The sequence below is a fragment of the Narcine bancroftii genome, chromosome 1 (assembly GCF_036971445.1).
Source record: "Narcine bancroftii isolate sNarBan1 chromosome 1, sNarBan1.hap1, whole genome shotgun sequence".
Lineage (NCBI taxonomy): Eukaryota > Metazoa > Chordata > Chondrichthyes > Torpediniformes > Narcinidae > Narcine > Narcine bancroftii.
In genome coordinates, this window is record NC_091469.1 from 332,814,687 (window position 1) to 332,842,034 (window position 27,348).

General features: G+C 44.1%; 1 protein-coding gene and 1 long non-coding RNA gene across 10 annotated transcripts in view; both read left to right on the forward strand.

The window, feature by feature from the left end:
- Nucleotides 1–27,348, forward strand: part of ulk4 (unc-51 like kinase 4) — a 655,266-nt gene that overhangs the window by 599,397 nt on the left and 28,521 nt on the right. For 3 of the 8 annotated variants that reach the window (XM_069908808.1, XM_069908836.1, XM_069908822.1), the window contains one exon: nucleotides 8,810–10,868. The exons of 2 other annotated variants lie outside the window; for them this stretch is intronic. In XM_069908808.1, coding sequence (XP_069764909.1) covers nucleotides 8,810–8,983 — 174 coding nt within the window. In that variant the 3' untranslated portion in view covers nucleotides 8,984–10,868. Of the gene's footprint in view, nucleotides 1–4,042; nucleotides 4,104–8,809; nucleotides 10,870–27,348 lie in introns of those variants that run through there. 3 more of the 8 variants (XM_069908837.1, XM_069908838.1, XM_069908818.1) reach the window with 3 other exon arrangements.
- Nucleotides 23,146–25,773, forward strand: LOC138748542 (uncharacterized). 2 transcript variants are annotated; one of them, XR_011348122.1, is made up of 2 exons: nucleotides 23,146–23,325; nucleotides 25,259–25,773. It is a non-coding gene; the product is annotated as an uncharacterized lncRNA (long non-coding RNA). The 2 variants fall into 2 exon arrangements; XR_011348117.1 differs by lacking the exon at nucleotides 23,146–23,325 and adding an exon at nucleotides 23,431–23,635.

Genomic DNA, 27,348 nt, shown 5'->3' on the forward strand with positions numbered 1-27,348 from the left:
TATTCATCATGAGGATGAGGTGGTCTGGTTCGGGGAATCAGAAGTTATTGAGAAGGAGGGCACGAGAGGTGTTGCAGATGTAGGTTGGGAGAAAAGATAGAGTCAAGGTAAAATTAAACTAGTTTGGTGGGGCAAGAGCAGTTAGAAAATAATGGGTCTATCCAGATGGTTGGGTTTGTGTATCTTGGGTAGAAAGTAGAAATGGGAAGTGTGGGGTGGGAGAGAATGAGGTTGGCAACCATGGTGGGGAAGTGACAAGAGGTGATGAGGTTAGAGACGGTGTTGGAGAGAGTGGCTTGCTGTGTAGTAGTGGAGTCCTGCGGGAGAGGTCAATAGGAGGAGCTATCTGAGAGCTATTGACTGGCAGAGATCAAGGCGCCAGACCACAACAGCACTACCCTTATCTGCAGGTTTGATGGTGAACTTGGGATTGTTCCCAAGTGAGTGGAGGTCAGAGCGTTTTGAGGAGGAAAGTTTGGAATACGAGAGGGGGGTAGTAAATTTGAGATGGTGATCTGGGTCCTTTATGATGTTGGCTGCTTTCTTGAGGCAGTGCCTCATATAGATGTCTGTGATGGATGGGAGGTCAGAGCCCATGATGGACTTGGCTATGTTTACTACCTTCTGTAACCTTCTTCATTCCTGGACCCTTGAATTGAAAAAACAGTCAATATACTTCCCACAGTGCATCCGTAGATGTTTGACAGAGTATCCAATAACATGTCAAATCTCCTCTATCTCCGTACAAAATAGAGGTGTTGGTGTGCCTTCACAGTTGCTTCAATGTGCTGGCTCCAGTAAAGGTATTCTGAAATATGGATTCAGAGGAATGAAGGTCTGACCCTCCCTCTCCACTTCTGTTCTGTCACTACAGACAGGTGTGTGTGATTCCTCAGCCTCTCCTCTCTAAATCAACATTAGGTTCACTGATCTTGGTGACATTGAGAGTGAGATTGTTGCTCTGGCACTACTGACCAGATTCTCGATCTCCCACCTATTTTCTGACTCATCATTTCCAGTTATTTGGCCAACAACGGTGATGCTGTCAGCGAATTTGTAGATTGAGTTGGAGGTGAACTTGATTGCACAGTCATGGGCGTACAGAGAATAGAGCAGTGACTAAGCACGCAGCCTTGGGTGTCCCTGTGTTGATGGTCAGTGAGGAGGAGGTATGTTGCTGATCCACGCTGATTGGGGTCTGCTGATGAGGAAGTCAAGGATCCAGTTGCAGAGGGATGGACAGAGTTCCAGATCCTTTAGTTCTGGTATGATGGTGTTGAATGCTGAGTTGGAGACAATGAACAACAGCCTGACATAGGTGTTCCTGTGGTCTAGGTGATCTAACACAGAGTGGAGGGTCAGCAAGATGGTGTCTGCCATTGACCTGTTATGACAGTGGATGAATTGAAGTGGGTCCAGGCCTTTCCTGAGATAAGAGTTGATTCACTCCATAACAAACCTCATCACAGTAGATGTCAGTGCCAGAATGATGGATGTCCTTTTGAAGCAGGTGCGGACCTATGACCATTGCAATGAGATTAAAAATTTCTACAAAAACTCCAGTTGGGTGCTTCACACAAATTTTAAGGACCCGGCAGAGTGCACCATCTGGGGCACCCGCTATCCGAGGATTTAGCCTTCTGAAGATTCTGTTCACCCCAGCCTCAGAGACTGGAAGCACGGAGTCACTGAGGGCAGTGTAGTGCAGGAAGGGTCTTCAATGTTTTTCCTTTTGAAGTGAGCAGGGAAGGCATTGAGCTCATCCAAAAGCAATTATTTTCTGCCCAGGGCAGGTTGGCGCTGAAGAATTCTCCACCATCCCCACCTCAACACCGTTGATATGTCGCTGTTTCCTGAAATCAATGGTCAGATCCTTTGTTTGGCTGAAATTGTGGGAGAGGTTGTTTTCATGGCTCCGTGCCCCCAGACATTTGATCTTTTTCCTGTACTCCATCTTGTCATTGTTTGAGATCTGACTTACTTGGACCTTGAGATAGAACAGTTTTTGGCCAGGCCACACAGTTGTGAGTACAGAGGCATGTGGCAAGAGGCCAGGATTATCATGGAGGAGTCTGCAGACACCGTGGTTTAAGTAAAAACACAATGCTGGAGAACCTCAGCAGGTCAAACAGTGTACTTTATGTAGCAAAGATAAAGATACATAACCAAAATTTCGGGCTTGAGTCCTTCATCAAGGTATGGAAAAATGTCGGCAGGTGTCTGAACAAAAAGATAAGGGGAGGGGTGGTCGCAAAGGCAGGAGAAGTGAGGGAAGGGACTGCAGCAACCAAGGGGAGGAGGGCTGACTAGGTGAATAGAGAGGGAAGGGGGTAGAGAGCTGAGGGAAAGAAGACAGGAGAGAGAAGAGAAGAGGAAAGGACTGCAGGTTAGCAGAAATGGGAAAAGTCAATGTTAATGTGACAGAATATAGATATGTTTTTAGGAGATAAATTGGGGCAGGGTTTGTTAGTGTAGGTCACATACAAACACTTTAAAACAGATCTTATTTAAAATACTGGAGCTCTGCTAATGCTGGACATGTTGGGGCCTCAGAGCCTTTGCAAAAGCTTTGGAGAGTGCCCAAGAAATTGTTGTTTACAAAAAGGCAACAGATGAAAGAGCTCATTGGAGCCACCTTTTATCTGGAGGGGAACTTGCTGATCTAAGAGGGTCATGTGGTTTTGCAAGTAGAGAGAATCAAACAGGTTTTCTCTCAGAGAAAGAGAGAGAGAGAGAGAGAGAGAGATCACTTCTACAATGTTACAGTCAGCAACAGCAGTTGGGACTGGAACAGGACAAGCTGGCAAGCTTGTGGAAAACCCCATTTGGAAGATGGGTTGTGAGTTCTTAGTTCAGCCTGTGGTCAAAGCCTTTGTGGTTCATGCAAGAGGAGAGGACTGGCTGTCTAATGTTTCACTTGGAATAAGTGAAACAAAAAGGAACTCTGTGGTGACCTGAAAGAAAGAGGTTATTATCTGGAGAACCCTGAGGGGGGGCACGTTTCTTCGGCAAGATACTGAAGTGGCTGATGGAAGTAAATGTACAACAAATCTCTCTCTGAAAACCAACAAGAATCTTCCTGAGCAGTAACCATTTAACTTTAAAGCACCAAAGTCTGGTGAACTTCATAAATGTTAAATTCTGTGCACAATATAAGAATTTCCTGCAACCAGTGAACTTGGATGAATGAGAAGTGAGATTGGACTGTGAACCAAATAACTTTTCTGAACTTACACACATATCACATAAACGTGCACTTAGAAATAGAAGGGGGTTAAGTTAGGTTAGTTAAGTCAATAGTGATAAGTTAAAGTCTGATTCTATTTTCATGTTTAAAGATAATTAAAAGCAACTTTTGTTTAAGTAACTATTTGTCTTGGTGAATATCTATTGCTGTTGGGTTTTGAGGTCCTCTGGGCTCATAACAATGCCATCTGGCTGTAGAGTTCCTAGATGGAAAATCAAGTGTAGTTTCTCCATTTGCAGGTGTTTTCGGTGGGGTAGTACATGAGGCCATGGACAGACATGTGAATAAGGGAGTGTGATGCAGAAGTGAAATGATTGGCCATTGGGAGGTCTCTGTCACTGGTGCAGACAGACTAAAGGTGCCCATCTGCACCCAGTCTCTCCGATCTAGAGAAGGCCACAAAGGGAGCACCGGATGCAGTAAATCAGTCCTGCAGATCCATAAGTGGTGCAGTTTCACTTGAAAGACTTGGTTAGAGCCCCGGACTGTGATGAGGGAGGAGGGGTGCATGCAAGTGTGGCACCTCCTGTGGCCACAGGGGAAGGTGCCGGAAGTGGGGAGGGATGAGTGCTCGAGGGAATCATGAGGGAGCAGTCCCTACAGAAGGCTGATGGGGAGGAGAGGGGAAGATGTGTCTAGTAGTGGGAACCTGTGGTAAGTGTTGGAAATTCCAAAGGATAACGTGTGTGAAGGACTTTGCTAGTTCGACTGGTCTACAAGGAACTTTGGCATGTCCAAATTCAGTGCCCAGCTCAATGCTGAGTAATCCACCCAGTTTTATACTTTTTTCTGTAGAAATGCAGTGGTAATATTACAACTGATTAGCCTGCTGGGACACTTCGGAGCACATTTCGAGCCAACACTAGGGTGAGTCAGTAAAACTGTAACTCCTCAATATAACTGGCCATGAGAGTGATTTGGAAAAACAGTGAACAATTGTTACTTTGCTGCCTTGGATCATGTCACTCACATTTTGATATGATTGCTGCAGCAATTTTGACATCTTTTTCCTGTTAGGTTTCTGTGCTGGACAGTTCAGAACATTTGTGTTGGAGCTAAGTGACAAGAAAATGCTAAAATGAGCATTGCAGACAAAGGTTTATCCAAAGAGAGATGACAACATGAATGGAATAAAACAAGCAAACATTTACTGGAGCACTGTACAGACAAGGATTTCACCACTGGAAGGGGAAATAAGAAACTCAAAGATTTTAATAGGAATAGAATAAAAAAACAGGGATGTGATGTTGAGGCTTTATAAGACACTGGTGAGACCTCAGTTGCAGCATTGTGAGCAGTTTTGGGCTCCCCATTTAAGAGAGATGTACGGATGTTGGAGAGTGTTCAGAGGAGGTTCATAAGGATTATTCTGGAAATGAAAGCGTTATCATATGAAGAGCGATTGACAGCTCTTGGCCTGTACTCATTGGAATTTAGGAAAATGAAGGGAGATCTCATTGAAAAGTATGGACAGAGTAGATGTAGAAAGGTTGTTTCCCATGGTGAGAGTCTTGGGCAAGAGGGTACAACTTCAGTATTGAAGGCTGCCTGCTTTGATGAGAAATGCATAGGAATTTCATCAGTCAGAGTGTGGTAAATCTGTGGTATTTGTTGCCACAGGTGGTTGTGGAGGCCAAGTCATTGGGTGTATTTAAGGCAGGTACTTGATTAGCCAGGGCATCAAAGATTATGGGGAGAAGGTCAGATAGTGGGGTTTGAGTGGGAAAATGGATCAATGGAGCAAATCAGTGGTCCTCTCTTGGAACTGGAGAAATAAAACGCAAATAATATAGTTGCTCCACTGCAAACAACGTATGCAGACTTTGGAGTTCCACTCCATTCAGTTGCTTTACTGTGAAAACTCTTCAAGGGATGCCTACCCTGAGGAAATTCTCCTCCTCTCTTCGAAGGGAGTTCTTTGAGAATCTCTCTCACTGCCCCTCCACCCCTACCGTACTCCCTGCTGCTCTCAAGCTCTACTACCATGTACTCACCCAAACTCGCTTCTCTGGTTTCCACATAGCCCCCTCCCCAATCTATCCCAATGTCTCTCTCTCTCTTTCTCTATCTCTCTGTCTCCCTCTCTCCTCTATCTCCTCTATCTCTCTTTCCTTAATTTTTCCTGTCTCCTTTCCCACAGCTCTGCATTCACAGAGCCAAACACCAGTCCCTCAATCAATTTCACCTTTCCTCTCTCCCATCCTCTTTTCATATCCTGTTGCTCTGCACACCTCCTCCCTTCTCTTCTCCTCATACTTTTAATTCAGGCGCCTGCCTGCTTTTTACTCATACTTTGAAGAAGGGCTCAGGCCTGGAACATCAAAGAATTCTCCAGCTTGCAAGTAACTATTTCCTCACAACTACACCAAAAGTTTGTTTTCACACAAAATCCTGAACACCATAAAACTTCACAAGAGCATTGAGCAAATTGAACTGGACATCACTGGGTCAAAGTAGATATGAGTGCAGGTGAACAAACACAAATGCGTTGCCCTTTAGAACACTGTAAAACGTGTTGATGGGAAGGCATTCCCGACAAATAACACCCATCATGAATGAAATGATGCATTTTGAGGAGGAGCAGATCAGAATTGGTGGAGTGCTGATATGCAACACGGAACACTCTAGCAAACAACCAAACCCTTCAGCCCACAATGGCTCTGCTGACCACCCCCTTCTTGTCTTCAAACTATACTCTCTGACTTTTCCACCCTGGGAAACAAACTGACAATGGAATGAAATACAGAAGTCTGCAGACACTGAGATTGTAGTGAAAACACACAGAAATAGTGAAGAAGTTCAGCCAGTCTCACAGCATGGACAGCTGATCCACTGGGAGATCTACATTGAGCACCTCAGCTCTGTCCACCGCAGTAGCAGTGATCTCCCAGTGGCAACCAATTTTAATTCCCTATCCCATTCCCTTGCTGACATGTTTGTCCATGGTTCCATGTACTGCCTGACTGAAAACATCTGCAAACTGGAGGAACAGCATCTCATATTCTGTCTGGGCACCCTCCAACCAGGTAGCATGGAAATCAACTTCTCTGGTTTCCATTAAACTCACCCCCTCCCCCGACTTTTTCCCCATTTCCTTCCCTCTAGTTCTCCCTCTGATAGAGCATCTGCTGACATGCCAAATATCCTCAGGCACCTTATTAAGTAGAGGTGTTGGTGTGCCTTCTTCACCATATTGTCTATCTGAAGCATCATAGCGCAGTCGAATATCACAAGTATAGAGAGAGTTGATGCTATGGAGGGATTTGAAACTAGGATGAGAATTGCTAGATACCTGAGACAGTGGGAATAGATGAGTTTTGAGGTTGGAGACAAAAATCTTTGATGAGCTTCAGTTCAAACCAAATGGAATGACTGATACGTGTAATGTTAGTGGTATCTTCTGATGAAGACATGATTCCGATATGTTTCTGTTACAGTGATAGCTGATATAATGTTATTGATCATGTGAGAAGTACTTTGGTCTGTTTCTGAGAGGTATGATGAAGCCCTGAATAAATCTGACAGGGAGTGATCAGGTAGCAGTCCTAGTACACTTTGGTAATTTCAGATGCATTGTGAGTACAGGTTGGGATGTGGGCCCTTTGGCCCAGCAATATTCTTGCCTATTGACATGAATCCCACTTGTCAACTCACCTTTTCAAGAGTCTGTCTAAATGTCTCAAACATAGTGATTGCATTTAATTCCACCACCGCCTCTGGCAGAGATCTCCAGATATGATTCTCTCTGTGTGTTAAAACAGATCTGTCAAATCCCCTTTAAAACTCCTTCCGATTACCCTCAACCAATGCTTCTTGTTCATGACATCCCTGCCATATGAAAAAGACTCTGACTATATACCTGCCATAATCTATTTCTATTTGGTCGCCCTTCAGCCCCCTTCACTCCAGTGAGCACACCAGCCTAACCAATAATTCCCCATCACTAAAGTCCTCCAATCCAGGCAACACCCTGGTGAATCTCTTCTGCACTCTGTCCAGCACAATCACAACCTTCCCATATTGTGGTGACCAGAACTACTCTCAATTCTCCAGATGCAGCCTAACTAATGTTTTATAAAATTACAACATAATGTCCTAACTTTTATTTTCTATGCCCCAAGCTATGCTCCTTCTTCACCATCCCATCTACCTGAGTTGACACTTTCAGGAACCTATGGACTTAAACCCCATTATCCTCTATCCATCAACATTCTTCAGCACCGGGCCATTGATATATTGCTCTTTGACCCCAAATTGCATCACCTCACACATGTGTGGATTATATTCTGTCTGCCAACCTTCCATATAACTTGTTTTTCTGCTGTGACAATCTTCCTCTCTCTCCACAACACCACCAACTTTTGTGTCATCTGTAAACACCCTAATCATCCCTCCTGCATTGCACCTCCAGGCCACTCTATATGTTGCAGACCAGGAGTTCAGCATCACCTGCCATGGGGTACCACTAGTCAGAGACTTCCAAACAGAAGTGCAACTCCACCTTCAGCTTCTGCCTCTAATCGTCAAGCCAGTTTTAGATCCAAAGTGGGATGAAGTCCTACCCAGCATATTTAGGAGGTTCAATGGAAGATTAAAGAGCAGGAGCTCCAAGATTGTAATCTCTGGGTTATTATTTGTGCTATATGCTAGTGAGTTTAGATGTTTACTTGTCATATTAAATATAGTACAGTGAGATGGGTTCTTCTGTCAGCAGACTAACAGGTTGCCTCTAACGTTCATGCAGCAAAGAACAGAAGTACATTGTGTAGTTACAATGAAAAGGAAGATCAACGGAGCCCAAGAAAGGACAGCATGACCCCTCAAGGTTGCCACGCAGGTTGATAGGGTGGTTAAGAAAGTGTATGGTGTGCTGGCCTTCAATAATAAGGGGATTGAGTTCAAGAGCCATGAGGTAATGCAGCAGCTCTATAAAACTCTAGTTAGACCACATTTGGAATATTGTGTTCCGTTCTGGTCACCTCATTATAGGAAGGATGTGGAGGCTATGGAGAGGGTGCAGAGAAGATTTACCAGGATGGTGCCTGGATTGGAGAACATGTCTTATGAGGCAAGGTTAATAGAGCTAGGGCTTTTCTCCTTGGAGTGAAGGATAATACATGACTTAAAAGAGGTGTATAAGATTATGAGGGGCTTTGATAGCACCTTTTTCCTGGGACAACAAGATAAAAGGCCAAGGTTATCTGTATAAGTGAGTGGAAGAATGTTTAGGGGAGGCATCAGGAGTATGTTTTTTACATAGAAAGTGGTGAGTGCTTGGAATCCATTGGAATAAAAGGGACATATAAAAGAGTCTCATAAGGATGTAAAAAAAATAGAGGATTATGGGTGTAAAGTAGAGAGGAGTTAGATTGTTGTGGTGAAAGTTTAGATAGGTCAGCACACCATTGTGGACTGAAGGGCCTGTGTTGTACTGGAATGTTGTATGGTAAGGAAAGGATCATGTCCGATATTTCGCTTTGAATTGAGAGCATTTCTCAGCACACTGCAATTTTGACTGTCCTTGTGGAGGAGTGTTCTTTTAATATCCACTTGTATTTCCAGCTAATAAATGAAGTCACCAAGGAATTAGCCGTGGAGCAGCTTCAAAGAATCTCAGTCTGTATGGCTCTTCATATCGATTGGAAGGGAAAGCTGCATTCATACTTATCAAAAACTACCTGCACAGACAGCAAATTAGTGATAAGAGATGACCCATGGTCAGTGTTGCACTGCTGAGTGCATCTAATCTTTCCGTCCCCACTCCCTGCGGAGGGCTAATGCATTCCTGCACACTTAACAAACCCTGTTCGATTCCAACTTACAGTGCTTATGCTAAATATAGTGGCCAAAGGACACATTCCCTTCAGCATGTGACCTTTCTTGAACTCCCAATAAATAGAGAATATCACACAGAGAAGAGACAGTGCTGTCTTCCTGAATAATTCAGTTTTGGGAATTTGAGTGCCCAGGAATGCAGAAATGCAGAAGGTAACAAATATAGTCAAGTTCATCACAGGTTCCAACCTCCCATCCGTGGAAGACATCAATTTGAGAAACTACCTCAGGAAGGAAGCTTGGAGGTGATTACAGGAGGCTGAAGAATGGTCACATGACTTCCTCGAGTCAGTGGATTGGGACTCAGCTGAGGATCTGAATGATTACACCAGGGTTGTCACAGACTTTATCAAAACAGCTATAGACAAGTGTGTCCTTACTAAATTGTGCAGGGTTTTCAAGAAAACCTGGATGGAGGGGACGTCACATGTAGAGGAGGAAGGAGGTGCCCTCCCAAAGCTCCAGAATAATTATAAAAAAGGAAAAATAAAATAATTTACAGTAGTTCAAACAGGAAGAATTTGCATTTATGGTAAAGATGTCGAAGAAGAATCAGCATTGTTGCCAATCTTGAGCTCCCAGCCAGAAGTTGAGTTTTTCAACGGAAAAGGGCCTACTTACAGGAAGAAGCCGGGGGTTGTGACTCATCCTGCCCCTCCCCCCCACCCCCCGTGCAGACAGCCCGATGCCTGGGAGGAATGGTGGAACTTCCTTGGAATTGGAGCCAAGAGATGCTCTGGAAGAGGAAAAGAGGAGACTGAGCATACGCACTGTTGAGCACATACATAATGCGAAGGAGCACCGGCAGAAACAAGAAGAAGGAGCTCTCTCCCAAAATGGCAACTTGGAGATTGACCAAAGTACAGAGGAAGGGGATGAACTGGTAAATGTTAAACCAGTGAGTGAACTTAAGAAAGTTATAGTACAAGCTAAAGGAAAATATACTAATGAAGATATAATGAAAGCACTCCTACTGAAAAATCAGAGCGCAAATGAAAAAAACTGGATCATATTTTAAAAGTCATGACCAGGTTTGAGGCAGAAATTGGATTCTTAAATGAAAAAGTGACAGAAGTGGAAGAAAAGATGGATGAAACTATGGAAAGAGTGGTTAATGTGGAGAAAGAATTAAATGAATGGACTACAGAAAAAGCAAAAATATGGGAAAAGTTGGATTCTTTAGGAAATTTTAGTAGATGTAACAACATTAAAATAGTAGGATTAAAGTGGGCAAATCCCATCCGCTTCTTTCAAGAATGGCTTCCAAAGGTCCTGGGAGTACAAAATGTCAGAGCAAATATAGAAATTCAGAAGGCATATAGATCCCCCTTTTCACATCCAAGAATAGATCAAAAACCATGCTCTATATTAATTAGATGCATAAAATTTAAAGATGGTGAAAAATTATTAAAAGCTGCAGTGAAAAAAGTCAAGGAGAGAGAAGGAAAAAATATGTTTTTATCCAGGTATGTGTTGCGCTATTAATGCGCAGACGAGAATTTAATCCACTGCAGAGCACCCTTCGGAAAGAAGGATTACAAATTTGTGTTTCGTCAGTCAGACAATTTGAAAATTATGATGCCAAATGGACAAAATAAGTTTTTTTACTGATTTTGAAGTAGCAAAGAATTTTGTGAGCCATTTACCAACTTTGAAGAAAACGGAAAGAGAATGAGAGAACTTCTTTGATCTTGATTTTAAAAATTTGAATAATGACATTAATCCATTGGAAAAAAGAGAGTAAGATTTTCTGAAATTGTTTTGCCTGGACATTTGGGAGGTTAGCCTCCAGAATCTATACGTTCATGTTAGTGGGTTTACTCACTACCCGTACAATAGAGGGGGGTGATCTTCAGTTTATTTTACACTAAAGGGAGGGTTTTTAACATTTAGTAATGGTACTTTTTTCTTTTTTCATATCTTTTTCTTGGGAAATGTCATTGATACTGGGTCCTATCTTTGAGGGAAGGGAAAGTGGTCTCTGAAGGGAGTGTGGTGTGGGTGGACAGGTATAACAATAATAATAATAATGAGATATAATATATTTTTCTTTGGAATGTGATAATTAAAGATTTTAAATAATATTGTAAATTTTAAGTTATTTTACTATATTTTTAAAAACCACACTGATGCTCATTAGATCTGGTAAAGTCAGGAAAATTAGAACCTTCTTGTTTGGATGGTAGTCCTACTGATTTTTTTTCTATTTTCTTGCTTTAGGAGTTTTACTTTTTTTTGTCTTGGGGGGAGGGGGTAGTGGAGAAGGTGGGTAGAGTAGATTAGATTTTGGTTTTAAAGTCAACATGTTAGGGGGAGTCACGTGATGGAGTAGTGGCCAGACGGTGAACTCCAGCCCTCTCCAGAAAAGTCAGAAAAAACAAAGCAAAACACAAAGGCACAGAAATAAAAATCAAAGTAAAGTGAATATAAAGGTGGAAAGAAGATGGCGATGAAAAAAGAAAAGTCGAAACCAACGGTAAGAAGAGAGGAAGAGAAGACAACGGAAGATGAAGGAAAAGGCCTTACCTGTTCGAAGAGGCCCGCGGTGGAGAGAGAAACCCGCTCCCTCAGGTCGGTAGAATATGGACTACAAAAATGGCTCGCTGAGCCGAGTAAAAGTGCGCAACCGCGCATGCGCGACTCCTCGCGCATGCGCGATCGCATGAAAAAAACACACCAACGGGAGGGGTGACCAGCTGGGGAGTCGATCTCCACAGCCGGCAACGACAGCTGCAGAACACCTGCAGCAAGAGGAGAACACAGAAGACAACGAAAACAAGAAAGAAGAGAAGAAAAGGGCAACAAAGAAACACAGATGGCCAACCCAGAGGAAGAAGAAGAGGAAGAGGAAGAGTACAGTGAAATAGAAGAAGAAGGGAAAGGCAAGATAAAAGATTTACTTTCTCTTATTAAAGAATACATGGAGTCATTTAAAGAATGGCAAGCGCAGGAATTTGATGATTTAAGAAGAAGAATAAACAATACAGAAGAGAAAATGAATAAAATAGATATGACCTTAGCAGAAATGGGAAAAAGAATGGACAAGGTGCAAGAATGAGAAGCAGCAGTAGAAATGGAGGTAGAGGACTTAAAAAAGAAATTAGAGGAATCTAATAAAAAAGTTAAAGAGACACAAGAACTGTTAGCTCAGAAAATAGATATAATGGAAAATTATAACAGAAGAAATAACATAAAGATAGTGGGCCTTAAGGAAGATGAAGAAGGCAAGAATATGAGAGAGTTTATAAAAGATTGGATCCCTAGGATCCTAGGATGTCCAGAACTACAGCAAGAAATGGAAATAGAAAGGGCACATAGAGCATTGGCCTTTAAACCACAATCACAACAAAAGCCAAGATCTGTTTTAGTAAAATTCCTAAGATATACTACAAGAGAAAAGGTACTGGAGAAAACAATGGAAAAAGTAAGAGAGGACAATAAGCCACTGGAGTACAAAGGGCAAAAAATCTTCATTTATCCAGATATAAGTTTTGAACTCCTGAAGAAGAGAAAGGAGTTCAATACAGCAAAGGCGATTTTATGGAAGAAAGGGTATAAATTTATACTAAAGCATCCAGCGGTATTGAAAATATTTCTTCCAGGACAACAAAACAGACTATTCTCGGATCCAGAGGAAGCACGAAAATTTGCAGAACAATTACAAAATAGACTGAGAGATGAAGACGTGTAACGAGAGTACAAAAGACTGCAAACTAAAAAGACATAAGTTTTGAGCTCCTGAAGAGGAGGAAAGAGTTCAAAACATCGAAAACGATCTTATGGAAAAAAAAACTATTCTCGGATCCAGAGGAAGCAAGGAAATTTGCAGAACAACTACAAAACAAACAGAGAGATGAAGACATGTAATAAGAGTAAAAATGTCCACGATTTATATGTATGTGGGTAAAGAGGTATATGTGTGTATATGTATAATGTGCATACATGAATGTATCCGTATTTAGAGGGAAATATAGATAGTATAGACAAGAATTAATAAGGGAAGGAAAAGGAATAGAGGGAATAAGGAGGGAATTAAAAGAGTGACCTTTGTCACATATGAAAAGCGAAATCTTTCTGGGGGGGCTGGGTGGGGGGGTATTACGGTCACTGCAAAATCAGCTGACGCTTGTGAGTGAATTCGCAAATCCAAATGGAGAGGGGAGATGTGGTTGTCCGACAAGGGATAAAGGACAACTCAGGAGGGGAAGGGGGGTTCATGCAATCTGGACATGTGAGAAAGTAGAAAAATTTTGGGAAGATCTAAACCAGATATTAAATAAAATTACAGAAAACAATATACCAAAAAATCCAGAGATCTTCCTCCTAAGTAACATAAAAAACAAAGAATTTGGAATTGATTTGGTTGGTGCACAAAAAAGATTTGTTAAGATAGCTCTAGCCATAGCAAAAAAATGTATTATGTCAACCTGGAAATCGGAAGATAATTTGAAAAAACAACAATGGTATATAGAAATGAATAAATGTATTCCATTAGAAAAAATAACATATAGTTTAAGAAATAATATTGAAATATTCAAACAAATATGGGAGCCTTACATTAAATACAATAGCGAAAACCTACCGGGGACAATCATTACCTAAGTTGATGGAAGGAGAAGGAAATGAAAAGAATGGACTCAGTAGAATTTCTGGTGTATTTTTGTTGAGTGACAACATTGTCTGACTGGTTAAATGTATCCTAGATTGTATACCTTAAATGGACGGGAGTGGGGGGGGTGGGGAGGGTGGGTTGGGAGGAGGAGAAAATGGCACTGTATATGTGTGAAAAGGAAAAAATGTGTACCATGGTTAATGTTATTTATGGTGTGAAAAATAAAATTTTTTTAAAAAAAAGTCAACATGTTACATGGTTTATGTATGATTCTATTGTATAATGAATTTTGAATATGGATGCATGTATAAACTTGAAAAATTCAAAATAAAAGATTCATAAAAAAGAAGCCCTAGATGAACAATGAAATCCAGAACCTGCTGAGAACCACATCACAGGCATTTAGATTCGGAGATCCAGATCACGACAAAAGCAGGAGGTACGACCTATGGAAAACTATCTCCTAGGCAAAGTGGAGTTTCCGGACAAAAACAAAAACAACAAAGGATACCCGACAGCTGTGGCAGGGCCTAAATGACATAAACTGCTACAAAACAAAATGCAGTAGCAGACGGGAAAGCTTTACTCCCAGATAAACTTAATCCCTTTTATGCCCGATTTGACCACAAGAACAAGAAAAAACCACCCTGATGATTATCTCGTGTCCGTATCGGAGGATGGCATGGGGGCTGCCTTCTGGAGAGTGAATCCAATTTGGTCTGGACGGAGTACCCGCCCAAGTATTAAAAACCTATATCAAGTTGACCAACTTGCCAACTTCATGGATATCTTCAATATCTCACACCTGGTACTAACTCCCTGTTTCAAACAGGCATCAATCAAACCAGTACCCATGAAGCGTGTGGTAACATGCCTAAATGATTATGGCACTCACATCAGCAATTATGAAGTGTTTTGAAAGCTGGTATTGAAGCCTATCAGCTCCTGTCTGAGTGGCACATGGATCTGTTCCAATTCGCTTACTATAGCAACAGGTCTACGGTGGATGCCATCTTACTGGATCTACATAAAGCTCTGGAAAACCTGGATGCATACATCAGGATGCTCTTTATCAACTATAGTTCAGCATTTAACACCATAATTAATTGGATCCAGGATTTCCTCACCTCCAGATCACAATCAGTGAGGATTGGGAATAACTCCTCCACAACCTCCATTAGTACTGGAGCACCACAGGGCTGCATTCTTATCCCCCTGCTCAACTCATTTTATACCTACGTCTATGTGGCTTGGTACAACAATTATACTATCTACATATTCACTGATGATACAACGGTAGTGGGCAGCATAAAAAGGGGTGATAAGTCACCATACAGGAGGGAGATTGAAAACTTGGCTGATTGGTACACCAACAACCTTGTACTCAATGTCACCAAAACCAAAGAGCTGATTGTATACTTTAGGAAGTTTGCACTTTGTTTTTTTTTCTCTCTCTGTATTCCACAGTCAGGTTGTTTATATTTCATTATTTGTTTACATGAGAACGTTGAATGCAGTTTTTTTTTGCACTACCAATAAGTAATATTTCTGCCTGGCCCACAGGAAAAAGAATCTAATGATTGTATGTGATATCATGTAAATACTCTGACAATAAATCTGAAATCAAATCAAAAAGGGACGATACAATGGAGGAATTGTTCACTGAGATGGTGTCCGTGGGCCAGAAATAGGAAGGGAGAAATCACTGTATTGGGAATAGTCCATAGGCCCCTAAGTAGCCCTTGGGATACTGAACAATAGATATGCAGTTTTTTGAATGGTGCAGAAATTACAGGGTTGTTGCTATGGGAGACTTCAACTTCTGAAATATTGACTGGCACCTCCTTGCTGCAAGAGCTACAAATGGGCCAGAACTTGTCAGATGTGTCAAAGAATGATTCCTGACATAGTATGTGGACCAGCTGACTCAAAGAGAGGGCATACTGAATCCAGCACTCAATAACGAACCTGATCAGGTGTGGGACCTCTGCGTGGAGGAGCATTTTGGTGAGAGTGACCACAACTCCCAAAGCTTGAGCATAGTTATGGACAAGGATAAAAGCAGACAAAATGGAAAAGTTCAATTGGAGAAGGGCTAATTACAAGGGGATAAGGCAGGAACTAGGGAGAGTAAATTTGGAATGGATGTTCACGGGAGAAAGTACAGAGTAATGTGGAGTATATTTAGAGACCACTTGCATGAGATTCTGGATAGGTTTGTCCCACTGGTAATAAAAGGGAACCATGACTGACAAAAAAGGTGAGTTAGCTAGTTAACAGGAAGTAGGAAACATACATTAGATTTAGGGCTCATGAGAATTAACTTCAGGAAGGAACTGAAGAAAGGAGTTGAGGAGAGCGAGAAGGGGGCATGAGACAGCTTGGCAAGTAGGATTAAGGAATACCTTAAGCCGTTCTATGCATATGTGAAGAATTGAAGGATTGTCCGAAAGGTTAAGGAGGTCTTAAATGAATATTTTACTTCAGTATTCACCAAAGAAAAGGACCTTGGTCAAGGTAAGGTCAGAATAGAACAAATTTATGTGCTGCACCATGTTGAGATAAGAAAGAGGAAGTGCTGGATCTTCTTAAAAACATTAGGAATGATAAGTCCCCAGGACCTGACAAGATATGCCCCAGGTTGCTATGGGAAGGGAGGGAAGAGAATTCTGGGGCTCTGCCGATGATCTCTGCATCCTCCTTGGTCACAGGGGAGGTTCCAGAGGATTGGAGAATGGCACATGTGATCTCCTTGTTTTAAAAAGGAAATAGAGAGAACCCTGGGATCTACAGACCAGTGAGCCCTACATCAGTGGTGTGCAAACTATTGGAGAGGATTCTTTAGGGCATGATTTATGACCATTTAGAGAAGTACAATCTTCTCAGGGATAGTCAGCATGGCTTTATGAGGGGAAGACCGTGCCTCACAAGCCTAACTGAGTTTTTTGAGGAGGTAACAAAAGAAATTGATGAAAGTACAGCGGTAGATGTGGTCTACATGGATTTTAGTAAGCCATTTCACGCAGTCTGCCATGAGAGACTCGTTCAGAAAGTCATGAGGCATAGGATCCATGGAACCTTGGTCGTGTGGATTCAGAATTGGCCTGCCTGTAGAAGTGGACAGGAGGTATTCTGCCCGGAGGTCAGTGACTAGTGGAGTTGCACAGGGATCTGTTCTGGGACCACTGCTTTTTGTGATTTTTATAAATGACCTGGATGAAGATGTAGAGAGGTAGGTCAGTAAGTTTACAATTGATACAAAGGTTGGAGGAGTTATGGATAGTGTTTTTAACTAGCTAACTCACCTGTAAACTCACAGGTTTACAACAGTATAAAGACAGGAGGCAGAGTTGGTGAAAAAGTGGCAGATGGAGATCTATCTGGATAAGTGTGAGATGATGCATTTTGGAAGGTCGAACCTAAAGGCAGAGTACAGGGTTAATGGATGCATAATTTCCAGTGTAGATGAATAGAGGGACCTTGAGGTCCAAATCCATACATCTCCCAAGGTTGCAAAGAAGGTCTATGGGGTGCTGGGCTTCATTATTTGGGGGATTGAATTCAAGAGTTGAGAGGTCACGTGCAATTCTACAAATCTCTGGTGAGACCACACTTAGAATATTGTGTCAGTTCTGGTCACCTCATTATAGGAAGCATGTAGAAGCTATGAAGAGAGTGCAAAGGAGATTTACCGGGATGTTGCCTGGATTGGAAAATAAGACTTAAGAGGCAAGGTTATCAGAACTGGGACTTTTCTCTTTGAAGCGAAGAAAGATGAGAGGTGACTTATTAGAGGTTGACAAGATTCTGAGAGCCATCGATAGGTAGATTGCCAGCTTCTTTTTCCCAGGACGGGAGTAGCAAACACCAGTAGACATCTATACAAATTGAAGGGAGATATCAGGGGTAAGGATATTACACTGACAGTTGTGGGTGCCTGGAATTCATTGCCAGGACGTTGGTGGAGGTTTGGACATTAGGGGCTTTTAAGAGACTCTTCGGCACATGGATGAAAGAAAAATAGAGGGTTATGACATGGGGAGGGTTTAGTTTTTTTTAGGTGTATATAGGTTGGTAGTCAGTAAAAATCAGAAACGTCTCTTCCTCACTGACAATCAACACAGGTGCACCTAAGGATCCATGCTTAGCTCACTGCTCTACTCGCTGGACTCCCATGACTGCGTGGCTAGGCACAATTCAAATCCGTCTACAAATATGCTGATGAAAACCATGGTCATCGGCAGAATCACAGACAGCAATCATGAAGCATACAGGAGTGAAATAGATCAGCTAGTTGAGTGGTGTCACAACAACAACCTTGCACTCAATGTTAGCAAAACCAACGAACAAAACTGGCCTACTGTCAGTCTGAACACTGTCCTTACAATGACCCACAGTCAAACCCCACACTGATCCACTGTCAAATCCCACACTAACCCATTGGCAGACACACTGTCAGTCCCACACTGGCCAACTGGCACTCACCAAACCAAGTACACAATAACCCATCATTGCCCCCACACCTACCCAGTGGTGGATAAACCATTAGCCTGAGTAGGCTGAAACCTAGGTGCCTGGAAGGTAAAGGGAACCCATCACAACCACTGATTCACCAATGTCACCACTTGTCTCCAATATGGGCCAGCGTTAGTCAATCAAGGCTCGCCGAACTATCTCATTTATCTGCCAATCAGCAGCAGGGTCTTGGTCCCATCTATCAATTCAGGCTCCACCAGTCCCAATGCTACCTATCAATCAATGCTCGCGTTCATACGTGCGCGCAAGTCTGAGGTCTACCTCCTGCAACAGAGCTCAGCTCATGCAGCATCACTCATGGGAGGTTTACTTTTTTAAAAAAGACTCTCCCTTCTCTCGTGTCAGGTGCAGTCCTGCCGGAGCTCAACGGAACACCACTCCAGCACCTCTGTAAAAAAAAAAGGCAAAATAGACAAGCAGGGAATTTTAACTAGTGGCAAAATTAACAGTGGCCGCATATTCAGTACAAGGGATTTTACGGATGCAGGTGTTGGGATGGGGGATGATGGCTGGGCCAGGTGGCGGGGAATAAATGCCACTAACAAATGGGGAACGTGCAGAGCTGGAAATTGAAGCAGAGTGTCATAGAGAAGGTAGCAAAAAAGAGTGAGGGGGAGGCAAGGAGGAGGAGAGACAATAAAAAATAGACCATAATTCTTAACATGGAGCACAGCAAGAGAGATGTCAGCATTTTTACCCACGATGCAAAATTGTACAGAAACCATTCCATCTTGCCCACCTTAAAAAGAATACATGAACTGCAACTAAACCATGTGATCTCCCATAATTACATAATCACACACAGCGCCCCCCCCCCCCACCCCAATTCATCCCTGCTTCCACCAATCTTCCACTGTCACTCTCTTGGAACCACCTCCAGGCCAATCGCCACCACATGTCCCATTCTCCCCATTCCATTCGGTAATGAAAACTGTCAATCATGCTCCCTTGCTCCTTTGCGCTGGGCACCCTGAGGGGGAGTGGACCATGCTTCTTTTGCAAAGTAAAAATTCAGAAATTCTGGAGGAACTCAACAGGACTCGCAGCGTCCATAGGAGGTGAAGACTCTGAACTATCACACTATTCCTGCGGTGCTCTGGAATTCACATATTTCTTTCATCTTGGTTTAGTGCTTGACATTGTAAGAAGCCCTATTCATATATATACACCCAATCTGTGTACTGCTCATTTCATGTACTGGGAATCTTCCTCGCCCCATTCATGTAATAACCATGTAGACAAATTGGATGTAACTAAAATAGAGAGAGCAAATGGAAATACAACTCCAGCACCAAGAAAATTAGAACTGCACCCCTGTCTTCAAGGCTTTTCAGAACTGATTTTATTTATCCTTTTATAACTAACAGTCATTTTATATTATTCGGGGCTAGCATAAGGCTTCTGTAAAGTTTTGTTTGATTTTAAAGAAGTTTTTCCTCTCCTCGTCCAACCAAACACCAACTGGTGTATTCCTAGCACATATGCAGTGGATAAATTTAGAATATGTAAGGGCATCACACCCAAAGGTTAATAAATAGAGCAATTTCACTTTATTCTATTCAACAAAGGCTGGAGCCTGTGGGGCAGGGAGACAAAGTCAGGGGAACCTTACTAAAGCTCATCCTTGGGCCCGGATGGTACTTAATCCGCAACAGCCCCTACCTATTATCAGACCCCTCTCAAACTCAACAATGACCCAACTTGACCCAATGTCAGTCCCCACACTAACCCTACACTGCCCCACTGTCATTCACACACAGAACCAACACTAGCCCAACACTGACCCACTGTCATTCACACACAGATCCAACACTAACCCTACACTTCCCCACTGTCATTCACACACAGAACGAACAAACCCTACCCTGCCCCACTGTAAGACACACTCAGATTTAACCCAACACTGCCCTACTATCAGACACACACAGATCCAATACTAACCCTACACTGCCCCACTGTCATTCACACACAGAACCAACACTAACCCTACACTGCCCCACTGTCAGACACACACAGAACCCACACCGACCTGATCAGTTCCTAACCCCACACTGACCCACTTTGACCTCTCACTGACCTACTGTCAGTCCCCACACTGACCCCCACTGATCCACTGTCAGTCCCCACACTGACCCACTGTCATCACCAAACTGACCCATAGTCTGTCCCCACACTGATGCACTGTCAGTCCCCATACTGACCCATTGCCTGTCCCCGCACTTCCCCCATACTGACCCACTGTTAGTCCCCACATTGACTCACTGTCAGTCCCCACACTGACCTAATCTCAGTTCTCACACTAATCCACTGCCAGTCCAAACACTGACCAACTATCAGTCCTACTGTGGTCCCATATTTTGACCCACTTCTAGTTCCCACGATGACCCCACACTGACCCACAGTCAGTCCTCACACAGACACCACATTCACCCAATGTCAGACTTACACTGAGGCCCACAGTCTGGGACATTTGCCTCTATCAGTTAGCACCTCTCCTCCCCTGCATCTATTGCCTCCTTCCCTCCCTCATCCTTCCAAGCAATTGGTGAAAGCTGTTCCATGTTGCTGCTAACTCTCTGTTTACCCTCTCATCCCATTCTGACACAATCCCTCCCTGATGTCCACTGCTCTGTATCCTCTCCAGCTGAAATCTCAGTTTCACCTTCTCACTGATGACTGAAAATCCCACCTTGGCCTGTCACTCTCCCAGTCTCGCTCATTTCTCTGTGCTGATATGTTCAATCACTTTTGTAATGCTCCTGAGTGCAGATGACTGGCAGGAATCATCCATAGGGAATTGATGGGTCCATATGCAGGAGAATTATTGTGGGACTGTTGGAGATATATGACCATTGAAATTGCTGTGCTGGGATCCAGCATGATCCCAAAGGCCTGAATGTCCTCTGTATTGAACCGGGATAGATGCATTCCTCTGATCTCAGCCTTTTGAGCTGCTTCATAATTCTGCCACATTGGTGGCCCTGCTTTCACTTCTGAAGAAATCTTTCTCGGAGCTTGACTCATCTGTCCTTCTTCCCCGCTCCTTTAAAACTACCCTGTTCCGGTGATCAGTCCTGATCAGGTTTTGCATCTGATTTGACTCCTCTGCTGCACCTGTGGAGTGTTGATTTGATAAAGGCACAGGTAGGTGCAATTGCCAAGCTGGTGGTGATGATAGAAGAGGTATAATGAGGTCAGTCCCTGTGGAACTGCCTCTGTGGTTATGAGTGATGTTAACATGATAGAACATGGAACATAAAACATTACAGCACAGTACAGGCCTTTGGCCATCGATGTTGTGCCAAATTATACATATACAAAAAGTACTAAACCCTCCCTACCTCATAACCCATAGAATAAAACCAGAGAACACTACAGCACTGAAAAAAGACATTCAGCCCTTCTAGTCTGTACTAAAGCATCATTCCGCTAGTCCCACTGTCCTGCACCCATTCCATAACTCTTGGACCTCTCCCATCCAGGTATCCAATTTATTCTTAAAACTTAAGAGTGACCGCCACATTTACCACATCAGATGGCAGCTTGTTCAACACTCCAAACACTCTCTGATTGAAGAAGTTCCCTCTAATGTTCCCCCTAAGCCTTTCCCCTTCCACCTTAAAGCCATGTCCTCTTGTATTTATGTCTCCTGATCTAAGTGGAAGGAGCCTACTCATATTTACCTTGTCTATACCTCTCATAATTTTGTAAACCTCCATCAAATTTCCCCTCATTCTTCTATGCTCCAAGGAATAAAGTCCTAACCTGTTTAATCTTTCCCTTTAACTCAACTCCTGAAGACTCTGTAACATCCTCATAAATCTTCTCTGCATTCTTTCAATCTTACTGATATCCTTCCTGTAGTTTGGTGACCAGAACTGCACACAATACTCCAAATTTGGCCTCACCAATATCTTATACAACCTTACCATAACATCCAAACTCCTGTACTCTGATTTATGAAGGCCAAGATGCCAAAAGCTTTCTTCACCACCTTGTCTACCTGTGATGCCACTTTCAGGGAATTATGTATCTGTATTCCCAGATCCCTTTGTTCCTCTGCACTCTTCAGTGCCCTACCATTCACTATGTATGTCCTTCCTTGGTTTGTGTTTTTATTCCCTATTTTTCTTTCATCCTGTCTAAGGGTCATCTTAAATACCCCTAATGTTGTTGCCTTCACCACCGCAAGGCAATCCAGGCACCCACAACTCTTTATGTAAAAAACTTACCCCTAGCTATCCACCTTATCTATGCTTCTCAGAATCTGTAGACCTCAATTACATTTCCTCTTATCCTTCTGTGCTCCAAAAAGTCCCAGCTCTGTTAAACTTGTCTCATAACACTTATTTTCCAATCCAGAAAACATCCTTGAAAATCTCCTCTGCACTCTTTACATAGCTTCCACATCCTTCCTATAATGCAGTGACCAGAACTGAACACAATACTCAATACTCAAGTGTGGACTCATCAGAGATTTGTAGAGTTGCAGCATGACTTCTCGACTCTTGAACATGCCCTGTGTTGTGATGCACTGTCACACCACACTCTCCATTTCATGACTCATTAGTTGTTTTTATGGAGGGGCGCCGCATCGAGGCCAGGTCCATTGGCAAAACAAAACTGTGCATTGACCTTTTTTTAAAAGGCTGCTGCAGTGTCACTTTTATGAAGAGTGGCTCCTCATTGCGTCCTCCAGAGCCAATGGAGGCAGGGCAACTAATGTAGTAGTGCTTGCTGCCTGTCAAGATGACGGCATACATAAGCAGCGAGCAGTTGCCCATAATCCCCCACGCAGCTGGAACCATTCAGTTCCAACTGCATGGGGGATTATGGGTAATGAAGACGGCCATTGATCCTTCTTCTGCATGCCAAGATTCTCTGACCTCCAGCACTTATGCAGTGTTACTGCTACTCCTGGGCAGTGGGCTGACGGTGTCATCACAACATCGTCAGCCTGCCCCTAGCCAGCCACTTGCAGTGGCGGTATATTTATGGAGCGAGGCAGAGCACTCCACTCCACCTCTGCGACCAGTCTGAGGAAGGATCAGACTCAGCACCTTGGAGCCACACACCAAACATTTATGGAGGCAATGTGAGGGCAGAAAATATCCGTCTTTACAGTCGAATTTTTTTCCTCTATAAAAGGGCCTACAGTCCCCACCCATCATCAATCACCACCCCCCCCCCCCCCAGTCAGTCACCCTCCCACTGTCAGTTGGGACTCCCACCGTCAATCGCGCCCCCCCAGCAATGTTCCGCTGCCGCGAACTTTGAGCTATCACAACTGGAGTGTCGTTCACAGCAACAGCAGTTCCAGGTGCCCCACCCAATCGCGGCAGGCACTTCAGCCAGGGGATTCCCTGTGACACCAGCGCGCAAGCACTGACGTCACAAGAGTCCGGGTCAGTCATTTTACTGTTCAAGCTGCCGGAGGGCGCGTCCTAGTTAAGTTTAAATGGGTTCCCTGACTACCTCTGAGGTAGGACCCTTTCAAGCTGCTGCATGAGTGGGGCGCTCGCCGGGAAAATTTCCCGGTTAACCCCATTTTACACTACAGCTTTAAAGGGCGTACTGTAACGCCACACCCTGCACTCTTGTTTTATTATTGCACTTCCTGCTGTGCAATTTGCCTGGATAGAATGCAAAACAAAGAGTTTCACACAACTTTTTAGCACAGTGGTTCTCAACCTTTTTCTTTCCACTCATACCACTTTAAGTATTCCCTATGCTATCGGTGCTCTGTGATTAATAAGGGATTGCTTAAGGTGGTATGTGAGTGGGAAGGGAAGGTTGAGAATCACTGCTCTTGACCTAATTTAGTGAAATATTTTGCTTGAGAAAAATGGTCATTGTTCCACGGTGATGAAACCGTGCACAGAACAAGTTAATTAGGGACGATTAAAACAGTGGTTTTCAAACTTTTTCTTTCCACCCACAAACACCTTAAGCAATCCCTTACTAATCACAGAGCACCTATGGCAAAGGGATTACTTAAAGTGGCATGTAAGTGGAAAGAGAACCACTGTTTACCCTTGCATGGTACTTTTCACAGACTTTGATCATCTAAGGTTGGTGCTGTTAGTGTAGCAATTGGTGCCCTTACAGCGCCAGCAACTTGGGTTCAAATCCAGCACTGTCTACAAGGAGGTTGCACGCTCTTGTATCTGCATGATTTCCTCCAGATGCTCCAGTTTTCTCCCATCCTCCAAAGACAAATGGGGTTGGTAGGTTAATTGGTTACATGGGTGTATTGAGTGGCACAAGCTTGTGGGCTGGAAGGGCCTGTTACCATACTGCATGTCTAAATTAAATATAAGATAAATCATCTCAAGTTATTTCAGTGAAGAAAGTACTTTTGCAGAATGCTCACCCTTGCAGTGCAGGAAATGTTACAGATAGTTTGTATGTACTAAACTTCCATCAATCAAATCATCTCCTCTTGTGCTGTTGACGGAGGTGGAATGGCCATCAGTACAGCCACTGCACCCCGGTTTGATCTGGCGCTGTCAGTGTGGAGTTTGTATGTTCTCCCAGTGACATATGGTTTCTTCCCATGTGCCAGAAATCTGAGATTCAGTTGGGTGATTGTAAATTTCCCCTGACTCGAGTCTGGAGTAGAAGCTGTTGGGAGGTAGTTCAGGAGTTGGAGTTGATTAAAATGTGGGTAGAAAGAAACAAAAAGGACTGATGGAGCATTAGTGAAAACATCTGGTTGATGAGCAAAGCAGAACTCGGTGGGCAAATGGCCTGTTTCTGTGCTGTCAACCTCATGCTGTAAATCCCTGCAACATCAAGGATAATGCTCCTGCAGTTCATTTGGACACTGCCCAGAGGTAGCTTACATCTGTGTGAGAGAGTTCAGTTTGCAGTTAAGAGATGAGTTACAGCACCACCTGCAACATAGTATCCTTGACAAAGCCATGACTCCCACCCCACCCCCCTCCTCCCTTCCCCCATCACCAAAACAACCTGCCGTCAAGGGTTGGAGCCTGCTTGAACCAGCTGTGTACTTTCCATCCTTATAGCAGCTGCAGTTGGGGGCCAGAAATTTAATCCTGAGCAAGATCAAAGATGACTTGTTTATTATCCCTACTGCTGTAATGAGCTGTGTGAAATGAGGAGGATTATGGTCTGCAGTCAAAGTCCAGAAAAGCTGAAACAACTTAGACTTATACCAGGCACCAAGTCAAAAATCTACAGGTGTGGTCTTTCTGTGCAAATCATCCAACTTAAAGGGGAGCAACAGAAGTCAGTGAAGAATGTTTGCAGTTCAAGATTCAACAAATTAAATCAGTGTGGCGGCACGCTGTTAGGCAGGCGAACCAGCCCCGCATATCATGCACACGGCGGGGCAGCCGGCCAAAATGGCGCCATTGGGGGTTTCTCCCCGATCTCGGCACCAGGTTCAGAAGCCCACGCTCTGCGGCCCATGTGACACCCCAGCGACATCAGGGCCCCCGGTGCGGTTCTCAGCCAGGTCCAGGCTGGGAGGATAAGACCAGTCAGGCAGACCTCAATAAACGAGTTTTTGTTCACTGAACTCAACCCGTCTGGTTGTGAGATCATTCAGTAGCAGAGTAGCCGCCACTACATTGGTGACTCCGACAGGTTCAAATGCTTTGAACCCAATATGAATGACTCTTCGATCAACGCAATAGCCAGCAAGCTTCCTGACCTTTGGGTTCAGCAGCCTAAGATCTGGTTCAGCCATGCAGAGGCTCAGTTTCACCTCTACCAGATTTCATCAGATACGACCAAGTTTTATCATGTGGTTGCCGCCCTGGACCAGGCCACTGCCAAATGAGTGCTGCACCTCGTTCAGCACCCACCCACAGAAGATAAGTACAAGACCATCAAGCGAGTGCTCACCGGCTCCCTTAGCCTCTCCAGGCACCAGTGTGCCGCTCGGATGCTGCACCTCGACAACTTGGGAGACAGAACTCCAATCGTGTGATGGATGAGATGCTCACGCTCATGGGTGATCACACCAACTGCCCACTCTTCGAGCACATCTTCCTCAACCATATGCCCAAAGACATCCAGCTGTTATTGGCCCAGGAAAGCTTCGACAACCCTAGGAAGGTCGCTCAAAAGGTTCAGGAGCTATGGATTGAACGATTCCCGGAGGGTTCAGCAGTCCAGCAAGTTATGAGCCCTGGTCATGACCACGCCAATCCTTCCTCTGGCACTGCGGAGGAACACTCGGCCCATGCAGGGGCCTCAAAGAGCATAGCCAGAAGCAAGCCATCCACTTCAGGCCTCTGCTTCTTCCACCAGTGCTGGGGAGCCAAGGCTCAGAAGTGTCGTCAGCCCTGCTGGTTCCAGGGAAACGAACAGGCCGGCCACTGTTAATGGCTGCGGCGGCTGATCAAGAACACAGCCTTCTCTACCTGCGGGATGCAATCAGCGGCCGACGCTTCCTCGTCGACACTGGGGCCCACATCAGTGTCATCCTGGTCACAGCCATCGAGTCCCGGAACCGGCCTTGAGGTCCTCCACTCTGTGCAGCTAATTCGTTGGAGATCTGAATGTATGGTAACAAGACCGTCCACTTCCAGATCGGCCAGCGGAAGTTCTCGTGGAGGTTCACCATTTCGTCCCTCCTAACCTCCATTCTGGGTGTCAACTTCCTCCTCGCCCACAGACTTCTGGTTGACCCCCGAGGGATGCTCGTACCTTCCAATCCATTCGCCTCAACACCTCCCGCACAGAGCAGCCGCAGATGGCGATGGTCAGCGTACCAAGGACGAGTTTCGGCGCATCCTGGACTAGTTCCCGTCCCTCCTCAAGCTGCAGTTCTCCGCCGCTTCACCACGCCACGAGGTGTTTCATTATATCCCCACCCAAGGCCCGCCGGTCCATGGCAAGGCACACCGGCTCCTACTGGATAAGCTCCAAAGAGCTAAAGTTCTCGCATCTGCAGGAACTGGGGATCATTCGATGCTCCAAAAATCCTTGGGCCTCGCTGCTCCACCTGGTCCCAAAAGCCTCTGGTGGCTGGTGCCCCTGCGGAGATTATCAATGGCTTAATGATGCGACAGTACCTGACCGTTACCCCATCCCTCACATTCAGGACTTTACGGCCAACCTGCATGGCGTGAGGATGTTCTCCAAG